General features: G+C 41.3%; 1 protein-coding gene across 2 annotated transcripts in view; it reads left to right on the forward strand.

The window, feature by feature from the left end:
* Positions 1 to 8,445: 8,445 nt before the first annotated feature.
* Positions 8,446 to 27,821, forward strand: part of SEP1 (stress enhanced protein 1) — a 32,735-nt gene continuing 13,359 nt past the window's right edge. For both annotated transcript variants that reach the window (XM_087384038.1, XM_087384039.1), the window contains exons 1-2: positions 8,446 to 8,602; positions 25,438 to 25,575. In XM_087384038.1, coding sequence (XP_087240164.1) covers positions 8,566 to 8,602; positions 25,438 to 25,575 — 175 coding nt within the window. In that variant the 5' untranslated portion in view covers positions 8,446 to 8,565. The remainder of the gene's footprint in view (positions 8,603 to 25,437; positions 25,576 to 27,821) is intronic.

Below are 27,821 nucleotides of genomic sequence, written 5' to 3' on the forward strand. Positions count from 1 at the left end.
AAATAGCATTGTATCGAATGGGTTTTGCTACTGAGAAATTGCTACGCCAAGGTAGAAATGTAAATGTCATTGATACCCCCCATCAAATTGAGTTCTTTGACACATATTATAGTTACACTTCCTTCTTTGAAGAGGAAAATGTCAAAGAAGAGGGTAGTGAGAAAAATGTCGAAGACGAGGGTAGTGAGTCTGAGGGTGATGATTCTAACTTAGGTGATGATGAGGATGAAATCTCTGAATCCAATGACTTACGCCAAGAAGAAATCCGCACAAAGAATAAGGGTGATCAATTGTCAACTAGAGTCAAGGAGGTTCCACCCAAATGTACCCCTCATCCTCTGGAGGATGTAAGTCTGCTACACTTATAGAAAACTCTGTGAGACTTGTATCTTCTTCTTGTGGATCCTCCTGATCATCACTATCCAATTTTTCGCCTGGTTTTAAATAACCTACACTTGAACGATCTACACATGGAGTAGGAGTTATTTTGGCTCTCTTTCTGGGAATAGCTGTGGAACTTGAATCTGCTCCACGATCACTCCTTCTTGTTCCTGTAGTTGCAGCAGTCGATGGTGTAGGTACAGTTGGAGATACTATAGTTACTGCCATAGATATTGTAGCTACTCTTACCGGAGATATCGTAGTTATTGCCACAGATATTGGCGGTACAACTTGAGGGCTACATGCTATAGATGGCGTACTTACTGCTGCTGAAGGTAAAACACCACCACTTGGAAATGCATCCCACATTTTCTTTAATGCTTCCAAGGCACTAAGTAATTCTTGGGATCCCTCAATTGAATTTGGTAAGGGCTTCAAGAAGTGCTTGTGCATAACTCGTAACTTGTAGACCACATCGTCATTCTTACGTTTGCACACAACTTCTATCAAATTGTTTTCTTTAATATTGATGGTTGAGACCATGCCACCATTTCTTACTGCCTCTGGAGAATATTTCACGCTTGATACATTCCCGGCAGTGATCACTAAAAAAATACTTTGATTTGCGCTCCATAAAATACCAAGCATGTTGAAGATATTTGAAAGACACCTTGGAACCTCGAAGCCATAGTTTTCTACAAAGCAATCAAAAACAAAAAATGAGAATTACAATGATTTTCAAACTCAAAATATTAAAAAAATTACTAATTAAATATTTAAATATTAAAAATTAAAAATTAATTGAAATTTCAAAAGTTCAAATATATTTTAAAAAATATATTTTATTGAAATTTCAAAAGTTGAAATATATTTTTAAAAATATATGTTTATATTTGTAGATACTTTTTTTTCTCTAATATTTTTTTACATAAAAAATTTAATTCAAAATATTTTATAAACATAGATTAAAATTTTTAATTAAAATTTTCTAAAATTTTATTTGATTTTTAAATATTTTTATTTTATTTAGTTAAATTTATTTATTTATATATCTATATATTTAAATTTTAATTTAATTTTTTTAATTTAAATTTTATTTTTTAAAAAATTTTTATTTAAATTAAATATAATATAATATAATAAATTTTACTTTATTTTTAAAAAAAAATATTTTATTTTATTTTATTTATTTGAATTATTTGAATTTATTTATTTATTTAAAATTAAATTTTTTTTATAAATAATTTTTTAATTTTAAATTTTTTTACTTTTATTTATTTATTTAATTTTTAATTTTTAATTTTTATTTAAATTCAATATAATATATTTTATTTTATTTTATTTTTTTAAATTTTATTAATTTTATTTTATTTTATTTAAATTATTTAACTTTATTTATTTATTTAAATTAAATTTATTTTTTTTATTTTTTTTTGGAGGCCCAAAGCGCCGCTACTTAAGGGAGGGTTAATCCCCTCCCCTAAGGCCCCAAGGGCCCCCTGTTGCACGCACAACAGGTTGGCCCTCGCGGGGTCCCCTGTTGCACACTTAGCGGGGGTTAATCCCCAATCTTAGGTTATACAATCTAAGCTCTTAAACTTATATAACAGTTCTTATCCCTAAACCCTAAACCCTAACCCCTATAGCTTAAATTCTAAAACCTAATTTCCAGATCCTAAACCCTAGATTCTAGACTCTAAGCTCATGACCTTATATACTAAACCCTAAACCCTAAATCCTAAACCTTAAAACAATAATCATAAAACCCTAAACCCTAAATGCTAAATCTTAAATCCTTAACCCTAAACCCTAGATCTTAAACCCTAAACCCTAAATCCTAAACCCTTAGCCCTAAACCCTGAACCCTAAAACCATAATCATAAACCCAAAACCCTAAACACTAAATCTTAAATCCTAAGCTCTAAATCCTTAACCCTAGATACTAAACCCTAAACCCTAACCCTAAAATACAACCAAAATTTAATGATTTTTTTCAATTTGTGCAGTAGGTCTGATATATCCCCCAACCTGTTGCAAGTGGAAGAGGTTAATGGTGCACCCAACCTATTGCAAAAATAAAGGAATTTTCTTGATTTGTGCAACATATTGGATATATCCCCCCACCTGTTGCTCAAGCAACAGGTTGGGGATGCAGAACAAGTTGGATATATCCCCCAACCTGTTGCTTGAGCAATAGGTTGGAGTGACATTTGTGCAACAAGTTGGATATATCCCCTAACTTGTTGCTCAAGCAACAGGTTGGGAGATATATCCAACCTATTGCACAAATAAAAAAAATTCATTAAATTTTGGTTGTATTTTAGGGTTAGGGTTTAGGATTTAGGAGTTAGGATTTAGGATTTAGGATTTAGAGTTTTGGGTTTATAGTTTAGGATTTAGTGTTTAGGAGTTTAGGATGTAGGGTTTAGGGTTTAGGGATTAAATGTTTAAAGTCGGTGGTTAAGATGTTTTGGTATTAATTGTTTAAAGTTTAGGATGTAGGGTTCAGGTTTAATGCCTTCTCTACTAGTTTTAATTTAAAAGTTATCAAGTAATAATAAGCTCAATGATTATTTATTGTGTCTTTTTTTGAGTTGCTAATCTATTTTTGTACATAAAACAGGTATTCACCCTAACAGATTGTATGGATGTGGTGTTATATAAGAAGAATGAAGTGGTGGCTTTTGGACGAATTCATAGTCTTGATCCTATAAATGTGTGTCATTTCCAATGTTGTGGTCAGAGAAGATGTGTAGTGATAATCACCAACGTTGTAAATCTTGAAGTATATTTAAAATATCCACATGGAGACTTTGAAAAATTGGGAGATATCTTACAATGTGACATATTTGATATGCAAGCACACAGAACGCTTTGGGTACAAGACAAAATTATTCCAAAGACATACTTTCAAGATATCAAGAAAACTTATTTTGAGGGGAAAAAAGTAGAGATGTTATCTTGCTTTGGAGAAGTTTTAGCAATTGGCAACTTTAAGGGCTATGCTCAGAGTTTTTTCTGTATAATGGAGATAATTAAGTTGAATAGTGTAGGTGTCATTCAAAATGCAATGGATAGTACTTCACATCTAGACGTCCATAATACTACGTCTCATCTATAAGTTCATAGTACTTGTAAATGGGGGTTAGCTTTCTTGAAATCAAGTTTGCCCAAGACAGTTTCCTTCAATGTCATGGAAGACACAACAGAATATTATCAGAAGAAAAGGACTATAACACAAATGGGATCCAAATTAATAAGAAGCTATAGTAGTGATTAAGAGTATCATAGTGGCATGTTCATAAGTATTGATGACATTATAGTAACAGATGTTGATGTAGAAAATGTTTCTTGTGTTGCAAGTGTCTCAAATATACTCACTAGTATAGAAGACTTGTCTTGTGTTGCAAGTGACTCGAACAGGCTCACTGGTATAGAATACTTGTCCTGTGTTGCAAGTGACTCGAATAGGCTCACTGGTATAGAAGACTTATCCTGTGTTGCAAGTGACTCGAACAGGCTCACTGGTATAGAAGACTTGTCCTGTGTTGCAAGTGACTCAAACATGCTTACTGATATAGAAGACTTGTCTTGTGTTGAGAATAATAAGATGGGACCACAAAGAAAAATACACGCAAAGATCGATGGGATAAGTGATGCAATAACAGGAATTGATAATATTAGTGACAATGATCATGATGTTATCACTCGAATGTAGGGCAAAGGGGGTAGAGAATCTGAGACTTGTCATGTTGTTCGTAATATTGTTGCTAGCATGCTAGAGAATATAGATGGGAGAATAAGGATAAAGAGTTCAACCACAAAATTCAAGAGGCATTGGCAACAAATTGACATCAATGAACATGTCTACCAGATTGCCATTTCCAAGATATTATAAGGCATCAAATAATTCTCAAGCCCACACAACATTTGATTATAGAGATGAAGATTCAAGGGAAATGGATTCAAGGTTTGATGGTCTTACAACTGGAAAACGCAAGACACTATTTACAAAAAGAAAGTATGTGAGTGTGAAGAGGTGAAGAATCATGGCATCAATTCTAGAACCAAAGAGACATGTAATGTTATCCGAGGAGAATATGGAAAGGATGCTTATGCGAGTTTGTTGCAAGAGACTTTGCATTAGAAAAGTTGGGAAAGATGATTGTGCAGCCATACGCCTTGGTATTTGGAGTAGCCTAATAGACATAACTATCTTCTTTAAGAGTTTTCATGCTTTCTTCATCAAGGCACTGATCAAGATTTGTGCATAAGACACTATAAACCTAGATTAAAACCCATGGTTAATGGGAGACCCATTTGCAATCGAGGATATCAATGGTTAATTGGACTATCACATGGCACATATTGGACCATCTAGGCAAAGGTGAAAGAAAAAGTGGTTCATACAGTTCATGGAGATACCTACAAGCTTAAATGCCATGGAAGCACTATAAATGCAACCGCAACATTAAAGCAAGTTCTTGAAGACCATGCATTACCATAGCCTCATCTTCAACAAACAATGCTAGATGGGACGTGTCGAATGTCAACAACATCTTCCTTTGGGAATGACAAAGAAGGTCGTCCTAGAAACTGCCAATAAATCTTTACAAGACAGAGATGAGAGCATGATTTCGTGGTCAACCTTGTACAAAATTTGGTGTAGAGAATTTTGCCATCTCAAGATACCATCAAAGCAAAGGATGTCAAAATGTAAGACATGTAATGAATTAAAAAATGCCATTGAACATAGTAAATGTGAGTAGCAGCAAGGAAGATATATTAAATGGCGATCAATCCATTTACATCATGTGCAGGATGCTCGAAAGTTGTATGCTTCTTGGAGACAGGAAGCTATTTCACATGTCGATAAGTCCATGTGCATCACCATTGATGGCATGGACCAGAATACAACAACTTTGCCACGATATAGATGTATCCCACTGGCATTAGAGGCAAACATGGACTAAAAACACACTTGTGTGGAGTATTAGTACATGGATACCAAATCTTTTGTGATGTATGGATTGATAGTTTGCATGACCATGATAGTAACCAGGTTGTTACATCAATCATGAAAGCAATAAGAAAGGTTAGAGATGCTTGCGGATGTTTACCTAACACATTGCGAATACAAGCTGATAATTGTTGGAGAGAGAACAATAATAAATATATATTTGCTTTATGCTCTATGCTGGTTGGTTTGAAAATATTTAAAGAAGTGGAAATTGGATTTCTTCTTGTCGGCCATACACATGAAGACATAGATCAAATCTTCAGTGTTATCTCTGGTGAGTTGAAGTCAATGGATGTTTTGACAATGGAGGATATGCTATTTCGAATTGGGAAAAAAATTGGAGGGTCTCGCAAGGAAGAATGAGAAGTGGCTATCTTAGAGAGGATGGTAGATTGGAGAGCATTGATAGAGCCACATTTACAAACAGGAGATGATGCCCTAATAGGACACACAAATCCACACTACTTTCGGTTTCACATGCATAACAATATTCCAGTGATGCAATGAAAGCACTACTCAATAGATGGAGATCATTTATCGATTGAGTCATATGCTTTATTACAACGAATAATTCCATTGGAGGAAACTAGATTTGTTCTTGCAAAAAACAAATCACTTGACATAGATGAAATGAAAGGCTCGAAAGCCTTTATTAAACATCTTCAAAGTATGATGCAGAAATATCCTGAGCAATCAACTAAGAATTTGGAGACAATTAAATCAACTGAAGCACTTATCCAATCTTTAGAAAGACAAGAAAACTTAATGAGCATTGAATACTGTGAATCCTTTTGGCCAGAACAAGCTAGGTCACCAAGTTTTCCTTTAGATATAAATATGTTAGTAGATATGGAGGAAGCAGAGGAATGCCTTTTACCTCGAAAATATCGTGGTAGGAAGGGAGACAAACCCTTACCAGAGTTTATACCATCTAATGAGATTGAAGAGCGTCTATTTGTTGCAGTTTGGGCATCTGATCCAGGTTCAGAGTTGGATGACCAAGGTGGCCCAATTTAGGTTGCAAAGGTTGCTAAGATAGAAAGGGATGACAAGGGAACTCCTATAACATTCACAGCTTTATGGTATGAACCAAAGCCATTGAAAAATCTCCCGAGAAGATATACAATAAAACAACTCTATGAAGGATGCTTGCAAATGAAACGTGAACGGGTTCCAAATAATGAGGGATTAACAGAGGTGGAAGTCAGTAGCATTATTCATTGTTGGAAATCGAGGACACGAAGTTTTAAAAAGAAGCATGGATACAATGTATCACAATCCCTGATCCAAGTCGTGTCCATATTAAACATCATTTGGCAAGACTTGACCCATCAAGCGCAAATACATTACATGAATCTGATGACTCTGAATGAGATTCAGATGCATAAGATAATGTTTTGTATGCTTTTTTCCATACAAATGGTATATCTATACACCACCAATAAGATAATGTATTGTATGCTTTGTTTTTCAAAAAAAGGGTGTATCTATACACCACTTATATATTAAATTCAACAAACTCTTTTTTTTCAAAAAAATGGTGTATCTATACATCACTTATATGTTGAATTCAACAAACTCTTTTCATATGGTGTCATATTTTCACTTCTTAGTGTTAAAATTGAACTAGAGTTAGGAGACTACTACTATTATTATTATAGTTATTGGATGGGGGCACCATGCACAATTTTGGGAATTATAGCTTCTTTTTTGAAAATTAGAGGTCACCACTTGACTTTTTAGCTTAATAAGGCAATATTTGTATATAAGTGACCCATTTAGTGCTCTAAAAAACCCAATTTTTTAGCTCACTAAGTGAAGTTAAGTGGAGAGGATATGCTCCAAAAAAAAGTCCAAACCAGGAGAGAAAGTCCAAAATTTTTGAATAGTGTGTTTAAACCGTGTTTCAAGATGAGATTCAAGAAAATTTAAGACCTCCTGGTCAAGGTCCAAATGTTGTGCCTCTTAAACCAATTTACAAATGCTTCCTCAAGGTTGTTGAGAATCTTTTAAACTACAAATCATTCTTGGCAACCCAAATAAACCACAATGCATGTGCTGTGACTTGAACCTTAATTTGAAGTTGGATGTCTCTTAAAATTAAGATTAGGGGGCTATCAATTACGTGTTCCATACAATTCTTCTTATCCAAATATCCATATTGTCAAGATTCCTCCATCCTTTGTTTTATGAAGGAATTCATCTCTTTATATCTAACAAATCTTATCTTAAGTAAAGCAATAAACTTGATTTTCAACTTGTATCCCTTCACAAAAGGTTCTTTGAGTATCTTACTAGTCCTTCTTTATTAGTAGTGGGAATAGGGTTAAATTCCTTAGGGTTACATTTTCAAGCATCTTACTAGTCTTTCTTTATTAGAATTAAATTTTCTTAGCATGTTACTACTCCTTCTTTATTGGTAGTGGGAATAGGCCCCAAGTTGATTGAGCCATGGACAATGGAGACTAGGGTTCTTTACACACCTAAGACTACTCGCCCATCTTTAATACGAGAAGCCAATTAGGATGTTTAATTAGGACAGGTGAGCACACTTCTTTATAGCTGAACTTCAAGAGAGTCCGAAAGTTGATCCACCTACCACTTAGTGCTCATGTGGTAGCCACTCTTGGCTGGCCAAGGATGTGCACGCATCGACCGATGAAATATCAGTTAGGTGTAGCAATAACACCGTTGTTTTCGTCCTTAGGAATGTTGCTATAGTGGCATTTTAGAATATTTAATGGAGACCACTTGTCTTGTATATAAGCCTAGGCCTTGGCCAAGCTTACCTCCCCACAACTGGGCATGGGATTGGCGATGTGTGAAGGCTCGAAGGCTAGGTTGACACCACCTGCCCACCATCCTCCAAAAGATGGTGTAAGGATTGATCATTGCCATCCTAGTAGGCCCAACAGCAAGGACGAGCAGAGACACTACACAAAAGATTTGTGTGACTCCATGGCCAACTCTCACTTCATGGCCAACTCCTCCAAGTGCTATGTGATTGACCCATTCCATGTCCTCCAACAGGTTGATTGGGGGCGAGTGGTGTGAAGAGACCCTTCCTAAGCCCACAAATGCTAACAAAAAGTGGAACTCACGAAGGATAAGGTGTGGCATTCGTATAAGCTTCTCCATTCCAACCTTCGGAATTCTGCACTGCCATGGCTGCTTCATCTCCCCTTGTTTCCTCGCCACCGGGTATTTTTTCACACCTCCTACCACTGTCTTTCGATCTAGATGCTTTATAGTCACGAGAAAATGAATGCGTTTTTGAATTCTAAAAGAAGTTGCGAGCTACGAGAGAAGACGCGCATCCCATGCGTCTTGAATTTCGTGGTCAGTGAAGCTAAACCCTGCCACGCTTTGCATCCTCCCGCACTGTATTAGAGAAGATGGAGACATTTTATTAATTGCTGTATGACAGTCAAGTCAACTTACATCGTCGTTTTTAAAGATTGGCTCGGCAAATTCTTTATTTCATCTCTAAATCGCATTTCAGTGTAAGGCTTCAGGGTCCATTTGCCGATTGTATGTCCACTGAGAAGCTTCTCTGCTGTCTTCTTAGAGTTTGTTCTCTCGTCTTCGCTTGCATTCCATTTCCTCTAAAAACCATAGAAGAGATGGCATTCTTAAAGGTAAGAACAAGCTAAAACTGACCTACAAGTAGGTGGAAGGTAGTCCCAATAGAATGAGAACATGCTAAGCTTATTGTGTTTTTGTTTTTTGCGATCCATATGTCTAGGGCTATAGAACATGCTTGTCTTTTGTGGAGATTTACATCATCTACGTACAACAACAGAAAAACAGTCCTAGAAGAGTATAGCCAAAAGAGTCCTAGAAGAGTATAGCCAGCAAGGTACACTCCTTGCCCCACACATGCTCTTGTTTGCTCAAATTGTTCATTAAAAAAATGCCAACTAATGTTGGGAAAGAGGGCAAATCCCAACTAGAATCCAATATTTTTGGCTTTCAAGAACTCATGTCATCTGTCTGTCTTGCTAGTTCAACCAATCTCTCTCATAGAAATGGCTATTGGTCTTGTAGCTTCCATGAAACTGCAGCTTTGCGTTTCTCCCTCATAGCTTATTTCTAGGCACTGTGCCAAATGCATTCTTGAAGCCCATTCTTGAAGCCAACAAAACAACAAAACCTTTAGTGCCTTACCAATTTACTAAGTTCTTCAGTATTCTGTTTCTGTTGACTCCATGTGTGGCCTTGGTATCAGCTCACCTCCTCTTTCATAGAGCAATTAAATAGATTCTACCATGTCTCCCCATCTGACCTCTCCATACAAAGACTTCTTCAATGGAATTTCATGAAGAATCTTTTGTAAATTGTAATCCCCCTTGAGTAGCTTGAATTGTTGGGGTGTGGTTATGGAACTTTCCCTTTTTATCCTCACAAGTGCCTTGTGCAAATTTTCCTTTGTTGGGCCTCTTCCACTGCCTAAGGACTTAATTTGTTTGTTTGTTGCCCTTTTTGAAGCACGTGTGAGCCATTTCATTATCCATGGTTTTTGAACCTCTGTTGGGATTTCTTGGCATCTTTAGATTGAGATGTATTGATTGAGGTGGGGTTTGTTGTTGTGAGAACCATGTTTGAATGACCCTTGGAAATCAGTGATCTACTTTGCATAGGTGATGGCTTTTGAAGTGATAGAGGTTTTGGCCTCGAGGGCATGCATATGCATAACATGATTAATAGTTGATATGAAAGCGTCTAGATATATGCTTCTGCCGCTATGAAAGCATCTAGATATATGCTTCCGCCGCATTAGCGGACATGCAAATTTCACATGTGAAGTTTTCGTCCATGTTGTGGCGTGTTGATATTACGATAAATTCTATTTCAAGTGGCACAGTGCCCTATTAGCTAGATTGTCTAAGCATTCTTTTGCTTAGATGCTCGTTTCGGAAAGACTAAAATGAAATTGTATAGTCTTCACAAGCACCAATGTGGTGAACTGGGAGACATAGGTAGATAGGGAGAAGAATGTACCTGAAAGTCCATCTTGGTAAATGCGAACTGCTTACAGAGCACGTGTTTAAAATCATCCCATGTGATTATGGCTTTGCCATTGTTGAGGCTTTTTTACCACTAGAGGGAGGCAATGCCTTTCAATAGGGAGATAGTGAGTGCTATCTTCTTGCTATTGTTAAGTTCAATTGTTTCATAGTATAAGTGCTTCTTTGCAAGCCATTGGTCGAGAATTCAGCGGTCTCTTTGATCAGCATAGGCTTCCGGAGGCTAGATTTGAATTTTTTATAGAAGAAACTTGCAGGAGATGATAAAGGGCACGGAGTTCTTTGTTTCCCCCTTTGGGAGAATCTCATTGTCTCGAGCATCCGGAGAAGGTATGGTGTCTTCGCGTATGAATTGGCTCTCGAAGTCTGGAGCTGTTGAATTTGAGCCAGTAGGGTAGCCACAAGGTGAGGCAAGGGAGGGTGGAAATGGCAAGGCAGAGTGATGGCATGTAAGGCTAAGAGACAGCTGTGTAAAGGCTGTATGACAGGTGTGCAGACTGCAGAGTGTTCAGTAAGGTATAGGGTGGCTGTATGGCGATTTGCAGGATACACAACTGGGACAGGTTGGCTGTATGGTGGTCTGCAAAGGTGTATGGCAGGATGCAGGGCTGTACTGTTGGTGCAAGAGGGCTTGCATGACCACTGCTGACTGTATGATCAGGCATAGGGCTGTATGACGTGGGCAGGAAGAGGTTGTACGGCAAGGCATGGTGAGGCTGTATGGCGAGCAGGGTGTATAAAGAAAATACTTGGAGACAAATAAAACAATACTGAAGACTAATAATGGCTGAAGAAGAAATATATATATCACAAACGGAACTCAGTACAGGAGAAGATATGAGAGAGAAGCTCTGGAGGAAGCAAATGTCAATCCTCCAAGGAAGACAACTGTAGTGGACTTCTGCACTAGCTCCACAAGTTGGAACTGAACCAAATCTGAGACAGCAAATTGATGCAAGAGTTGCTGCAGATTTGGAATAGAAAGAACATAATCTGGAGCAGAAGTTGGGGCAGATCTGGAGCAGAAGTTGGGGTCAGATCTGGAGCAGAAGTTGGGGCAGATCTGAAGCGGAAAGGAAGGCAGATCTGGAGCAGAAATTGGGGCAGATCTGAAGCAGAAAGGAAGGCAGGTCTGGAGCAGAAAGGAGGGCAGATCTGAAGCAGAAAGGAGGACAGATCTGGGGCAGAAAGCAGAGCAGATCTGGAGCAGCAAGAAGGGCAGAAGAGGAGGCAGCAGAGGAGGCAGCCAGGAGGCAGAAATTGAGGCAGCGGAGGAGGCAGCCAGGAGGCAGAAGTGGAGGCAGCAGCGGAGGCAGCCAGGGAGCAGAAGAGGCTCAGGGTGTGCAGGTACCTCTGGAGCTGGAAGTGATAAAGAATACCTAGGCCCCCCCCCTTTAAATAGGAAGGGGCTAGTCGGTCAACCAGCTGGTCGGCCGGCTGGTTGACCCAGATCTGACCGACCTGGTCAGATATTGACCGGCCAGGTCAATCTGGTCAGCCAGATCTGGTCGGCCAGCAAGGAGCCTTTTTGTTTTTATTTTTGACCTCCGAACCGGGGCTCTTTGACAAGGCTTTGGTTGTGGATTTTGCCTCCGATCCGGGGCTCTTTGACAGGGCTTTGGTCGTGGAATTTTGTCCTGACGGAGAGTCACCTGTGGTGTTTTTACCTGTAAGTGATTGGACCTTTGCGCCAGTTTGACCTTTGATTATCCTGTCCTCTAGAATTGGAGATTGCCTGGCTTAACACCCCCTCTCAATGTCCGATGTAGACAGGAGAAGCAAAGAGGTGTTCCATGAGTGATCTATCTTCTTCATCAGCCTTTTTTTTTTTTTTTTGGTTGGGTTTTCATTTAGATGAAGATGCCTACAAAGTAGGTTTTCATCTTCACTAAATGCCCAGATGATGGTACAAAAAAGAAGTACTTGAAGGAGTGCCCTTGCAGGGGATTTGTTCACTTCGTTAAGTACACAAAAAACTGCTAAGAAGGAGGAGGCGGTATACCAATCCCCAACCGTGGGCAGAGATGCTCAAGAGTAGGGCGATTAACCGGCTTGGTAAGAATATCAGCATGATTATCGGCAGCTGGAACATAGATCAATCGAATAGTACCTAATTCCACTTGCTTGCGAGTAAAATGAAAGTGAACACTGACATGTTTGGTGCGGTTGGAAAAAATGGGATTGCCGGCGAGAGCGATGGCACTTTTGTTGTCGACGTAGAGGATCGTTGGTTCAGTACAAGGAAAGTGGAGCTCTGCCAGAAACTATCGGAGATATATGGCCTCTGTGGTACAATCATACAAGGCCCGGTATTCAGCCTCAGTAGAAGAGCCAGCAACAGTTTCTTGTTTACGGCTAGACCAAGAAACAGGTGCCGAGCCAAACGAGAAAATATAGTCGCCATGAGAATGACGATTGTCCAGGTCGCCAGCCCAGTCGGAATCAGTGTATCCCTGTAGGGTTAGTCTTGGTTTGAAATGTAAACCATAAGAGTAAGTACCACGTATGAACCGCAAGATACGAATACATGCATGCTAATGAGTGAGCTTGGGTTCATTAAAATACTGACTGAGAATGGAAACGGAGTAAGCAAGATCCGGACGAGTGTGAAGGAGCCAGAGGAGTTTGCCAACAACCTGATGATAGAGATGTTCATCAAAGGGAGGAGACTCCAAGTCTTTTGAGAGCTTTACTGTGGGATCTAAGGGAGTGGCAGCGAGCTTAGGCTCATGGGGAATGATCTGATCAAGGAGTTGAAGAGCATATTTCTGTTGAGAAACAAAAATACCACCAGAATATTGAACAACTTCCATGCCTAAGAAATAGGAGAGAAGACCGAGATCAGTCATTTCAAAAGTGGTGCTGAGTTGAGTTTTAATGAGTTGAAGTGTAGTGGGAGTAGAGCCTAAAAGCAAAAGATCATCTACGTAGAGTAAAATAAAGCAGACCCCCTCTGACGATTGATGGATATATAAATTTGGATCAAAAGGAGTAGAATGAAAACCATTAGTTTTGAAGAAGGTGTCTATCCAGTGGAACCATGATCGAGGTGCTTGTTTAAGCCCATAAAGAGCTTTGCGGAGACGGAATACCTTATTTTCATGGCCAGGAGGAGAAAAACTAGGTGGGGGAGTCACATAGACTTCTTCATCAAGGTAGCCATTGAGAAAGGCACTCTTGACATCCATCTGATAGATAGACCAGCGGTGATGAGCAGCTAGGGCGAGAAGAAGACGAAAGGAAGTTAATCGAGCAGTAGGGGCAAAGGTTTCCTCATAATCTATACCATGTTTTTGGCGAAATCCTTGCACTACTAAGCGAGCTTGGTACTTATCCAGTGTTCCATCGGCTTTGAGTTTTGTTCGGAAGATCCACTTGGTTCCGATGACCTTTTTGTGAGTGGGTCGATTGACCAAGATCTAGGTCTGATTGCGATCAATGCTCTCAAGCTCCTGTTCCATGGCACGATGCCACGCAGGATTTTGAACTGCTTCCTGCCAAGTGGCAGGTTCAGAATGTAAGATATAGGCCGTGGTAAAAAAGGAGGCGGTGGTAGTAGAAGAAGTTGTTCGAGTAGAGCGGCGAGGACCGGAAGGAGGAAGTTCTATGGAAATAATCGTGGAATCCTTCATAGTTTGGCGATACCAGCGTGGCAGCGGGTCGTGAGGAGAAGCACTGGGTGGCGAGAGAGAGGTTTCGGGAGGAGAGGAAGAAATTTCGGGTGGAGAATTGTCGGAGGGAACAGGAGTAGATACGTCATCAGGAGAGAGAATAGAGGAATTTTAAAGAACTTCTGTTTCATCGAAGACCACATCTCGGCGAACCAAAACTTTGTTTGTGCGAGGATCAAATAATCGATAAGCTTTGGCTTCTGCTGAGTAGCCAACTAGAAGAAAAAGTTCAGCACGAGGTTCAAGTTTACCACGAGTATCATTGGGAGTATGAGTGTACGCGCGGCATCCAAAGATGCGAATATGAGAAATAGAAGGTCGGTAGCCATAGAAGGCCTCAAAAGGCGTCATGTTTGGGATGGGCTGAGTAGGGCAGCGATTAAGGATATAGACAGAAGTATTCACAGCTTCTGGCCAGAGACGTTCAGGCAACTCGGCTTCAAAAAGCATGGAACGGGCCATGTTCATGACTGTGCGTTGTCTCCGTTCGACACGAGCATTTTGGGAAGGCGAATTTGGCTACGAGCAATCCCAATAGACTTTTCCGTTTGATTCATAACCAAGCGAGCCCAAGTAGCAAAGAAAGAAAAAGTGTCGGATTTTTCTTTCATGAAAAACACCCATTGATATCGAGAGTAATCATTCACAATTAAGAAGAAATATTGTGAACCATTGAGGGAAGGAACAGGAGATTTGCCACTAATATCGAGGTGAATTAGACGCAATATCTCACTGGCTCGAGAAGTGGAATGAGAAGGAAAAGGAGTTCAGCTTTGTTTGCCTAATTGGCAAGGACGACAAATATCTTTGGCTCGCGATAATTTAGGTAGGCCATCAACTAGATGATCCCGAGACATTTCATATAAAGAGTCATAGGACAAATGTCCCAGACGATAATGCCATAATCGTTCTGTGTCAGTTGGATCTTTCAGGGTAGCAAGACCATAAAGCCGATGAAACTCAGAACTGCTATGGGAGGGAGTCGCAAGAAATTGAGTTATGAAGTACAGACCATTAGGTTGGGCGTCGCCTCGAGCTAGAAGGAGTCCCGAGGTCTCATCTATGATATCAACATGCATCTTTGTAAAGAGCACTGTGCGACCAAGAAGGCAAAGTTGATGAACAGAAAGAAGATTGACCCCTAATTGGGGGACATAAAACACTTGATCCAATTGAGCAAGATTGGTGCCTTTGTCAGTATCAAAGTTATTGAACTAACACCATGAATAGTAGCAATAGAGTTATTGCCACAACGGACTCCCCCTGTTGCCGGTTGGCGAGAAATGAAGAGATCATGATGAGGAGTCATATGATGAGTGGCTCCACTATCCACAATCCAAGAAGATTTAGAGCCACATGGAAGAGTATGAAAAGCTGACCCAGATAAGGAAGGGGAGGAGTCAAGCTCGGTGATATGGATCAAGGCTTGAGAAGTGAAGTCTAGAGAATCTCCAGTGGACCAGTCAGACAGACCTTGAGGAGTTATAAAAGGAGGAGATGGAGTGAAATGATTAGTGACATGGCCCTGGGGTCTCCAAAGACCAGTGTTCGGAGGAGGAGGACCACTCCTAGGACGCCAACGAGGTGACTGAGGAGTCGTGGTAGGGGGCTGTGGAGTCCAACGGGGTGGTTGAGGAGTCGTGGTAGGGGGTTGAGGAAGAAGGCCTTTGGCTTTGGAGCGACATTCATCGTCAATATGCCCAACTCTCTGGCAATGCTGACAAAACCTATTCTTTTTGGGAAGGGTGTGCCAGGCGGATTTACTACTAGAGGAGTTATTGGAGTTAGGAGTAGGAGAGGGCTTCCCGGAGCTGGGTTGATCTTTTTGAATCCCGGAGAGAAGAGCCCCCTCTGAAGCAGGAATGCTATGTTTTTGGTGGACCTGAGAGTAAAGACGAGCATAATGCAAAAGTTGACATTCGAACTCATAAAAAGTAGGAAGAGAAGGTTGAGAAATGATTTGTTGCATAAAACTGAAATACTTGGGCGGAAGTTTGTTTAAAAAGAAAGTAACTTGGTCATCCTCGGATTTGGGAGGACCAGTTGTGGCAAATTCAGCAACTAACCGCCGGTAATCTGCTAGTTTAACCTTGAGATCATCGTCATTAAGGATCTGGAATTGTTGGAGATCATGGTCAAGATTGATGCGACGAGTACGATCTCGAGCTGCATAGCGGTCAGTGAGATGTGCCCATCGCTCAGAGGCAAGATCAAAATGCTGTAATTGAGAGTGAAATTCAGGTAAAAGACCTTGCATGATTTCGACAATGGCAGTGGCATTACGATGTCGCCACGAGCGAACTACCTGAGGAGGATAAACATGAGGATCAGGTGGCGATTCAGTACCTTAAACGAGTTCCCATAGGTCTTGAGAATCAAGCACATGGCGCATGAGATTTGACCATGTGGTATAATTAGACCCGTTAAAACGAGTCATATCAGTAAAAGCATGTTTGGCTGTTGCAGAGACAGAGTGAGGGGAAGAAAGAGAATGATAGGGAGAAGCAACCGGTGGAGGCAGAAGAGAATTTGGAACAGGAGTAGAGTGAGAAGAAGGGAGAGGCGGCACCACCGGAGGAATAAAAGAATTTGGAAAAGGTCCTGAGGGGGAGGGATGAATATGAGAGGCGGGATATGACATGAGAGGTGAAAAAGAGGCAGCGGGAGAGATAGAGGGAAATAAACTATAGGAATCCAGTGGCATGGGAGAAGGAGGAGGATGAGAAGCCACTGGAGGAAAGATGGCAGCGGAAGATATGAGAGGGATGGGAGGGAGGGAAGAATGTGAACCGAAAGCAAACTCATTGTCAGACGCATTTCTCCTTTCTCGTCTGCGCGTGTTCACATGCATGTATGGATCTGTGTCCTCGTGATTACTCGTTCCTATGCCTTGCATAACAGATGGAGTTGCACTAAGGGAATAGGGCAACATACCTTGCACTGATTCTTGTGGGATAGGCACTGTCGAATAACCCAATGTTCTCATGCCAGCCTGTCCTCTTTCGTCAAGGTATACTTGTTCTTCGTCGGCACTGAACTTGAGATGTTGCTCAGCTTCTTCTGAGTTGAATAAAGGTCCTTGTTGACGTATCGGAGAGAACCGTGGAGAGGTAGAGGCACAAGGTGTGCGGGTACCCGCTTCAAGTTCCTTCCATTTCTGGAATTCAGCAAATTCTTTAAAGAGTTTGGAGAGGTATTCATCACCTTCAATCCTTGCAGACTCTCTCTCGACATATGACGAAGGTGGTGGTTGAATAGAGGTCGATTCACGCTGAGATCGCTTCGGGGAAGAGGGAGAAGACATCTTCAGGTGATGATTTATCTTCCAAGCTTTCCAGATCAAGGCTCAGGTGTCGATTGGCACACTTGGCTCTGATACCATATAAAGAAAATACTTGGAGACAAATAAAACAATACTGAAGACTAATAATGGCTGAAGAAGAAATATATATATCACAAACGGAACTCAGTACAGGAGAAGATATGAGAGAGAAGTTCTGGAGGAAGCAAACGTCAATCCTCCAGGGAAGACAACTGTAGTGGACTTCTGCACTAGCTCCACAAGTTGGAACTGAACCAAATCTGAGACAGCAAACTGATGCAAGAGTTGCTGCAGATTTGGAATAGAAAGAACATAATCTGGAGCAGAAGTTGGGGGAAGATCTGGAGCAGAAGTTGGGGCAGATCTGAAGCGGGAAGGAAGGCAGATCTGGAGCAGAAATTGGGGCAGATCTGAAGCAGAAAGGAAGGCAGATCTGGAGCAGAAAGGAGGGCAGATCTGAAGCAGAAAGGAGGACAGATCTGGGGCAGAAAGAAGAGCAGATCTGGAGCAGCAAGAAGGGCAGAAGAGGAGGCAGCAGAGGAGGCAGCCAGGAGGCAGAAATTGAGGCAGCAGAGGAGGCAGCCAGGAGGCAGAAGTGGAGGCAGCAGCGGAGGCAGCCAGGGAGCAGAAGAGGCTCAGGGTGTGCAGGTACCTCTGGAGCTGGAAGTGATAAAGAATACCTAGGCCCCCCCCCCTTTAAATAGGAAGGGGCTAGTCGGTCAACCAGCTGGTTGACCCAGATCTGACCGACCTGGTCAGATATTGACCGACCAGGTCAATCTGGTCGGCCAGGAAGGAGCCTTTTTGTTTTTATTTTTGACCTCCGAACCAGGGCTCTTTGACAGGGCTTTGGTTGTGGATTTTGCCTCCGATCCGAGGCTCTTTGATAGGGCTTTGGTTGTGGAATTTTGTCCTGACGGAGAGTCACCTGTGGTGTTTTTACCTGTAAGTGATCGGACCTTTGCGCCAGTTTGACCGAACAGGGTGGGGGTAACTGTTGATTTGATGCGGTAGTTCTGGGGGAGGTCTACTTTGCACTTGCAAGTGTCCTCCAATGTGGGGGTTGTGGGCATATATGACCCCCAAAGGGTGCCCTTTTAAAGTGTGGAACATTTTGTGAAGGGTGCCCTTTAGTGAACGGACGGGTGTCCCTTTGGACTGCCTGCGTGTCCTTCATGTAGGGTGGGTGCTTGGCATCCTTCTCTTACAAAGAGAAGTTATTTTGTATTGCAATAAAGACCTTCGGGGGGGGTCTAGTCGTTCTTTCTGGCCCCTAGTGCTGTGTATTGTCTTTTTCTCTCTTCCCCCCGGTCCTCCCTCCTTGCAGCGAATTCCTTCTACTGTCCCTGACTGTCCCTGCACGTCTTCCCGACTGCTGTACTACTGATTCCAGCTCTAGATCCCCTTTTCCCTTTGCATGCAAGAGCTGTTAGAGAGAGAGATTCTGCTTCAAATTGTATTCCAGCCACTAGGGGGCAACCTACTTGCTGCGATTTGAATTTCCAGCCCCCAAAGTGCCTTAGGCCTGCTGCGAATTGTCCAAGGAGAAGAATTCCACGCTGCGATATGCCCAATAGCCCTCTAGAAGCTGCGAATTTATTGCAAGCAAGGTTTTTGAAGTCTCTGGAACTGTTTTCACTGGTAGTAGAGCCTAGGCTTGTTGTTTTCTTTGGTAGTAACGATCCCAGGAGGACCCAACACATCTACCATTCGAAGGAGGGTTGCAATTATTCAGCCCAAGGTGAGTTTACCCATGAGCAGCCCCAGCTATGGCCTTGGAGGAAGGCAGTTCAGCCACCACATGACCCAGTATTAGACGTTCTATTGGACTTGATGAAGATCTCAATGAAGAATTTGTGAAGGAAAGAATCAAGGAGTACCAGTCCGTGAAGTGGATACCTCGATTTCAGCACTTGTTCAAGGAGATGATGACTAAGCAAGTTTCTTCTTCCCACAAAGAAGAAATTGGTTGCAAGCTTTCTCCTATTTCTAAAGGATCTCTAGGCAACGCCATGCTTTAGAAAAGCGTTCTCAAAGTTCTACTTCAGTTCAAAAATATTATGATTCAAAGAAAAGAGGGAGGAGTCCAAAGCCCCATAGAATACAAATTAGAAAGCACAAATAAAGATCTTCTAGCTCTAGCCCTTCTTCTTCTTCTTCTACATCCAGAGAGCATTCTACTCATGGGCGCAAGAGGAGGAGATGTAGATCAAAGAAAAGGGACTTTAAAGGAGGTAAATCTTTCAAATTTACTACTTTTTGATGGAAAGTATGGGGCAAGTGAAAAAGTTTTGAACTTCATTCGCTATATAGCTTTTCAGATAGGTCATTATTATGAAAAGTCAAAATTGAAGATTGTAAGCCTCCACTTTTCAAACAATGCCAGTGCATGGTGGGGAGCTCTTCTAATGGCGGATGAAGAACCCAAGAGATGGAAAGACTTCAAGAAACAATTTTCGAGCAGTTCTTGCCAAAAAACTTTTATGATGATGCCCATACAGCTTGGGAAAGTGTGTCCATGACAACATTGGATATGGTCAAAACTTATAATTAGAAGTTCTTTCAGCTGATCTCCAGATTACTTCCTTTAAGGAAATTTTAGAAAAGACAAATTTTCTAAAGTACAGGGCTGGTCTGCATCCAAGTATTCGTGCCCAAGTCAGCATTGGACGCAAGACAAAGCTCCAAGATTGGATGCATTCAGTCTCAATGGTCGAATTGATGAAGGAGGATCTGCTACGGTCGATAGCCGCCTAGAAAAGCAATTATGGGGACACTAGCAAAAGAAATATGGCCCCAATTCCCTCTCTCTCTCTCTAATGAAAACTAAGTACACAGAAAGAGCTTATTTTATTGATTTAGCAATAGAAACATTAGATACAATTGGAATCGTCTGATACAATTGAAATCGTCTCACCTCTTCCTTTGGCCAAAATCTTGTGTTCCTTGTTCATGTGCATGAAAATGAGAGTTCTTGCCTTTATGTCAATATGTACCTTCATTCTATGGAACCAACGGCATACCCAAAATTGTGTCATAACGCTTGAGGGGTCACCACTGACTCCTCGTGATTTACATCTGGATATTAACCCTAATCTTTCAAATCAATGGAGTGACTTTAATTGGATCCCCTTCGAAAACATGCTCCGCATCTAGGAATGGTATCAAGTCTCCAGTCTTAATTCCTACCTAGCCTCAAAGCTAGGTCTTCTGAGACAAAATTATTTGTAGCTCCTGGATTGAATAGATTCAAAGCATTCCGGTCTCTCGCTTTACCCTAGGAGAGGCCAAGTTCTCGATCTTCTGGATCAGTTTTTCTCCCCAACATATCAGGAACTCCTCCCACCAAAGGCTTTGGCAGTTCCTTTAGCATTTTCTGCTCCCTCAAACCCGAAGGCTTTTGGGGGCACTCGGCAACCATATGTCCTTTTCTATAATGGAAACACTTACCCTCCTTTCGAAAGGCCTCAAGTAGTTCTAGGGTAAACTTTGACTTTCCTTTGTAGGTCTTTGATGGACCCCTTGGCTTTTGAGATTGGAGCTGCTTTTGTCCTTTCTTAGATTCTCTACCAAGAGAGCTTTCTCGTGGTGTGGCCAGAAGATCATGTCATATAGCTTATTCCAGGAAGTGAGCTCCTGAATCGGTCACGTTATCACGTGAGTGCAACACAGATCGAAGAAAGTATGGCTCAAGTACATGATCTACTTTCTATAAAACTCATCCTACCCAGTTCTTCACCCTTTTGCTCACCCGTGCTCCTAGTTCAAAAGGACAGCTCCTATCGCATGTGTGTGGACTATAGAGCCTTCAACAAAACGACAGTCAAGATTAGGTATCCGATCCTAGCATAGATGATATATTGGATAGATTAAAAGGGGACACTACCTTCAATTGGATTGAATCGAAAAGCAAGTGCCTTCAAATAAGGATCAATCCTTTGGATATTCATAAGAGAGCTTTTCGAACCACTTTTGGATTGTATGAGTTTTTGGTGATGCCTTTCGGGTTAACCAATGCGCCAGCCACTTTCAAACGCATGAGATCCTATAGGCACTTCACAAGTACCTTCTTTGATGACGTATTGGTCTTTTCAAAGATGGAAGAAGAGCATAAGGAACACTTGGCCATTGTGTTTCAAGAACTTCGAAACAAGAAGGTAGTACGAAGACTTTGTATAAATGGATGCTCAAGTATGTGTGGGTGTGTGGATTTGTATGTGTGAGAGCGTATTTTTATACTATGGTCTACACTCGTTGTTAGGCGCTGATGATGTCAGTGGGGATGTCATAGTAGCTAGTCCCTGCTATGCGTGATGGAGTGTATGGTTTTCAATCTTATGAGTGACTATCGTGAGATTGAAACTGCTCTATGTTGTGTTTTTAGAGGATGAGTTTGGGAATGTTCCTGGATTCATCTAGGTATATAAATTTCTTGTACATGTTCCATTTGCGAATTGACTATATTCCAAGAGCCCGGAACAAGATAGGAGATGCTTTATCGAGAAGGCCGCGTGTGAACAATGCTACCATAGAGTTCATCACAAGGACCTAGAGACCATGAAAGAGCTTTACTTACAAGTTTCAGATTTCGGAGACATTATGAGAAATATTCAGCAGGGACAATGATCTAGTCATTATTCATTGAAGGATGGTTTCCTTATGAAAGATGATCACCTTTACGTGATATTTCTTCTACTGCACAAGCCATTGAAAGATATTTCTTTTGGCCAAGAATGCAAAAAAATATACATAAGTTTGTGATGGAATGTCTCACATCACATGCCAAAAGGTGAGACACAAGACACAAGACCCAGTATTTAGCACAGATCTTTAAAGTCCATGGGCTGCCTAAGTCGATTGTAAGTGATCGAGACCCTAGGATGAGGAGTTTGTTCTAGCGAGCATTGTTCGATATCATGGGTACGAAGTTGGATTTCTCATCTTCATTGATTCCCTCAGACGGACAGACAAAGCGAGAATACCAATTCTACGGTAATAGATATTTTAAAGTGCTATGTATTTGAACAGAAAGTCGAATGGGAAATGTACCTTCCCCTTGTGGAATTTTCATGCAACAACACTATTCACAACACCCTAGCAAAAGCCCCATTCTAAGTCATCTATAGGAAGGTGATGTTGCTGCCTATCCTCAGAATAAAAGACGAGATAGTTGCAATTGATCAATATGTTCGAGACTTGGATACGGCCTTTTCCGAGATTCGGACAACGATTGAAAGATCTCAACAAAAGCAAAAGATGGCTGCAGATAAGCATAGGAGAGAGATGAATCTCCAAGAAGGAGACTAGGTATCACTTAAGTTTGAAAAAGCACGCCTTAGAATGATGAAGAGAGAAAATAAATATACCCAAAGTTGTCTACTAGATATTGTGGGCCTTTCCGGGTTAGCGAGCCCATAAATGAAGTCGTGTATGGACTCTAATTCGCCCGAGACTTGGAAGGTTTACAATGCTTTTCATGTGAGTCTTCTAAGTTCTCAAGAAGTATCAAGGATCAGAGCCAACAGAACCAATACAAGAGGAGCCACCAGAGCTGGAAGAGATGGAGGAGATCCTCCAACGAGAATAGATTGTATATCACACAGAAAGGAAAGGATCCAAAGGCAAGGTCATCCGTAGATACCTTGTCAAGTTTAAGAACTATTCGGCACTTGATGCCAAGTGGATAGATGAGGAGTTCTTTTCAAAATACCCTTAAGTTTAATGGTTGTATCAAGAAGCTTTTCAGTTGATGGCAACTGATTAAAAGCGGAGGGGATGCTACCATTTGCTGGTCAAAGAATGATAACTTTGGTTATCTAGAATAAGTTTTGTTTTTACTTTTGCTTTGCATTGGTAAAAGAGAACTGTGGGGATGCCCACAAGGGACTAGGTTTAGTCCAAGAACTAGGAATGCATGCATTTCGCTAACCTTTAATGGCTTAAAGTGTTGGTGTTTGTTTAATTAAGGTGTAGAACTTGTAAGAGTGCAAAAGGCTCATATTTGATGGAGGAATTACCCCAAAAGCAGGTCCCACAAGGCAAACAGCACCAAGAGCTCCTAGAAGATGGTGCCCATTAATAACAGCCTCCCGGGGTCTAAAAAGGCCATTGAAGCTGCCCTCAAATGGACAAAAGCAGAAAATGTGAGCTTGTTAAAAAAAGTAGTTCTTGAAAGAAGGTGTAGCTTTTTGCTAGGCCAAGTCTATAAAAGAAGAACCTTAGAGCTTAAGGTCATTCAAGAGTTGTACTCAGCTTCATGGTCTTCTCAGAACCAGTTATACAAAGTTATTTTCTATTGCAATAAAGACCTTCGGGGGGGGACCAGCCCTTCTTTCTGCCCCTAGGCTGTGTATTGTCTTTTTCTCTCTTCCTTGGGCCCTTCTTCCTTGCTGCGAATTCCTTATGCTGTCCCTGCATGCCTTCCTGACTGATGTACGATTGATTCCAGCTCTAGAGCCCCTTTTCCCTTGGCACGTGCGAGCTGTTAGAGAGAGAGATTCTGCTGCGAATTGTATTCCAGCCACCAGGGGGAAACCTACTTGTGGCGATTTGAATTTCCATCCCCCAAAGTGCCTTAGGCCTGCTGCGAATTGTTCCAGGAGAAGCTCGATCTTTCCAATAGCCCTTGAGAGGCTGCGAATTTATTGCAGGCAAGGTTTTTGAAGTCTTTGGAACTGTTTTCAATGAGTGTCTTTTTGCGAATGGGTGTCCTTGGTATAAAGTGGTGTGTCCCTTCAAATAGGGTAAATCTCAAAATGAGGGGGTTTGCCCCTTCATGAAAGGGTGTTTCCTTGGGTGAAAGGGTGTGACCTTCCATCGTAGGGCAGCCACTTCAGATGAGGAGGTATGACACTTCAGGAAAGGGGTGTGTTTGTTAGGTGAATAGGTACAACCCATAGTTACCGATTTGCATCATTTGGTGACGTGAAGGTATGGAGGGGACAAAATGGAAGCATTTGTGGTGGTGGGTGAAAAATTTACCACCGCTTCTCTCCATTTCTTTTGTGTGCAAACACATGACTGTATATTGCATATAATGTCTGAAGTGGGTGATTCTAAGGCCTCTCTTATACATAGAATGAAGAGCTACACATGAAAGCTATGCGCTCTGAAGGGTGTCTACCTCTTGTGAAGGGTATAACCCTTGATCAGAGGGTGCATTACTACTTAATAATAAATAGAAGTGCCCTCTTCATAAGGTTACCCTTGCTGGAAGAGTTGCGACTCTTGATTATAGCTCTTATGAAGGGTTGTGCCTCATGGAAAGTGACCCATCAAAGGGCTTATATCCTGAACCATGCAGGTTGTATGTCAATTTTTGCAAAAGGTGGGAGTGCTCTTACAGGATTTTTTCTAGGTATACTTATTTGATTGATGAGTGTTTGTATACTTATTTGATTGATGAGTGTTTGCATTTGCAGCACAAGGAATTTTTATCGTCTGATAGGCCCATGGATTTGTTGAGATACTCTACTTAAACCTTGTTATGAAGGATCCCTCAAGGATGTAAAGGATGTATCCCTCGAAATCCCTCCTCATCCATAGGTGTTAGCTCGGTCCCCTAGAGTGATCTGTGTGTCCCCTCGATGTCTCGTGTGTCGTGCTGCAGTCGTCGGGTCGGGGTCTCTGTCACGTCTGTGGCTAGAGATTGGACGATCAATGTCACTCGATGGGAAGAACTTTGTGATCCTGCTCTGAGAGGTGTCTGATGATGTGGCCAAGCCCCGTCGCTTGAGTAAGTACTCTCTGTGTCGGACCCCCTCGAAAGGCCAAAGGGTCTATTAAACTGAAAAGAAGACAGATACAATGAAACCTAAGGGTGGGGCCACTGAAATGGGCACCCCTAACCAAGGCTGATGCCTGTGACGAGAAAGAAAAGTAGTACATTGCGCTATTGCTGCAAGGGAAAACTGCAGAGATTGGGGTGGCGAGCAGTGAGGGGGAAAAGGGTGTCTGCATAGAGAACTTTTTTTGGTCCATTTATTGTAGCTTATGCAGATCAATTGTTATTTGCAGGTTTAATTTCTGGGAGGGTGCAGACTGTTTGTGAGAGACCTGCAGTCTTCATATCAACACCATCAATAAGGGGAACAATTCTCGATGGGAAAACCAGTTTTGTCTCTTGTCAGATTTTTGGCAACACAACAATCTCCGGTAATGCTAGTGATCCTGTTTCCTGAATTCTATCTTGTCTTTTCCAAAATACTGAGGGTTATTTCTCTAGAGTTCCAGGCTGTCTGTGGCTCACTTCTCTTTTTAAAAAATAGTAAAATTAAGATCTATAATGGTGGGGTGAATACTCCTTGCAGCCTGTTTTTTCTTCACTCTTCTTGTTTCTACACTGCGCAGTCTTCTTCTGCAATGTTCATGTTGGATCTGTTGAAATAGCTTTCCCAAGGCAGGTTTTCAGTGTCTATATATCATTTGTGCCATATAGGCACATCCTAGATAGTTCAGGTTGATGCGGTGTGCACGCTTGGTGCATTTTACACCTCTGTTTCTTTTGGTGAGAACTCACAAAAGGGGCAGGGACAGAAATCTAGCTAGAAGAAATACTTTGAAGGTGCATGTGCTAAGGGGCAGGGACAGAAATCTAGCTAGAGGAAATACCTTGAAGGTGCATGTGCTAAATTCAAGCTTTAGGAAAAATTCCATCTTTACAAAATACGTTGAAGGCGCATATGCTAAATGCCTCATTTGTTTCCTTGGCTATGGCTCCTAATTGTCTTCATTATGAAGAAAAATAGCTTGACATCATGCATTCAAAACTCAAGTGCACCGTAAAATTTGTAACTTGCATCTTATGCATTATTGTCAGAAACGTCAGGTACGAAACGTTAGAATCGTTTTAGGGTCGAATACCTGAAGATCTAAAACTTAAGAAATGTTAGAAACGTCTTTTTATAAAATATATTGTGTGTGTGTGTGATTTCACCCCAAAACGTGTGTATGTGTACACACACAGACACGGACACATGCACACTTTTTTGGGGGGGGGGGTGAAATCCACACACCCCCATGCATATACATACATACATGCATGCATACATACATACCTACGTATGTATGTACGTACACACACACACACACACACACACACACATCTATATCTATATAATATTATATATATCTTATTATTAGTATGCTGTGATAGGTCAGAATATTCTGTATTAGATGCACATTTGACATTACATACTAGATAGTATTATAGTGATCATTGAGATAGCTGGTTCGGATCATGTCCTTAACCATGGTTTCGTTGGACATTTCACATGCCACAAAAGTAAATCTTTATTAAAAAAAAGAAGAAGGATAATTTATATTAGGAGGGTGGTCAGCCCTACCAAAACTGGACCTATGTACAAAATTTGGCCAACTAGGGTTAGACACCCATGGCCTACGCTGCACGCAGCCTAAAAACACTCACCCACGGGAAAATTCGTCTCAATTGCCAATAAGGCATGGCTTACCACTGGGTCACGATTTTCCACTACTTTAGCGAAGTCCTAAGAAAGACTTGACCCACGCAGCAATCACAGGAAGCCTAAAGCCCAACTACACCCTATGACGAAAGGAGTTCCCGTTTATCATTTCCCACATGCCCATGATTACAGCCGCCCTTAGATAAACCCAACTCGCAGCTAGAGTAGAGGGCAAGTTACGAGTGTCCTCTAGGATACGTATATTTCATCTTTGGTCCTCAGGATAGGTGGTAGAATCACCTTCCCATAGATGACCTCAAAGGCGGCTTTCCCTATGGAGCTGTGAACTGTATTGTTATATGCAAACTCCACTAGTGGTAGGTACTTTTCCCAGTTTGAACTTTGGTCAGCCACGTAGCATTTTTGTAAAATCTAACAGTGTAGAATTGCCTACCTCACTTTGACCATCTGTCTAGGGATGGAAAGTAGAAGAAAAATTTAGATTCGTTCCCATATTATCGAAAAGAGCTCTCCAGAATAGACTGGTCATTCTGGGATCTCGGTCACTAACAATGGACTTAGGCATACCATGGTGTTTAAAGATCTGTGCCATGAAAAGCTTAGCCATATGATCTGCCTTTATAGTTTTGCGAATTGGAATGAAAATGCTGAATCTATCAATGATAGTCCAAATACCATCATTCCCCGACTTTGATCTTGGCAAATTAAAAATAAAGTCCATTGCGATACTTTCCCATGGTGCCTAAGGCACGGGAAGAGGCATAAGTAGGCCGGTGCCTTCCGTCTATCATATTTGACCTTTTGACAGGATATGCATGCCTTAACAAACTGATGTATATTTTTTCCGCATCGCTGGTCAAATGAAATACCTCTCTAATGCTTGAGTTGTTGCTGTAATTTCTCTATGCCCAGCATAGGGAGGTACATGGCATTCTGCCAAAATCTTTTTCCTCATCT

The sequence above is a fragment of the Dipteris shenzhenensis genome, chromosome 13, assembly GCF_047967505.1.
Source record: "Dipteris shenzhenensis isolate YYH24624 ecotype China chromosome 13, Dip_SZ_1.0, whole genome shotgun sequence".
Classification (NCBI taxonomy): domain Eukaryota; kingdom Viridiplantae; phylum Streptophyta; class Polypodiopsida; order Gleicheniales; family Dipteridaceae; genus Dipteris; species Dipteris shenzhenensis.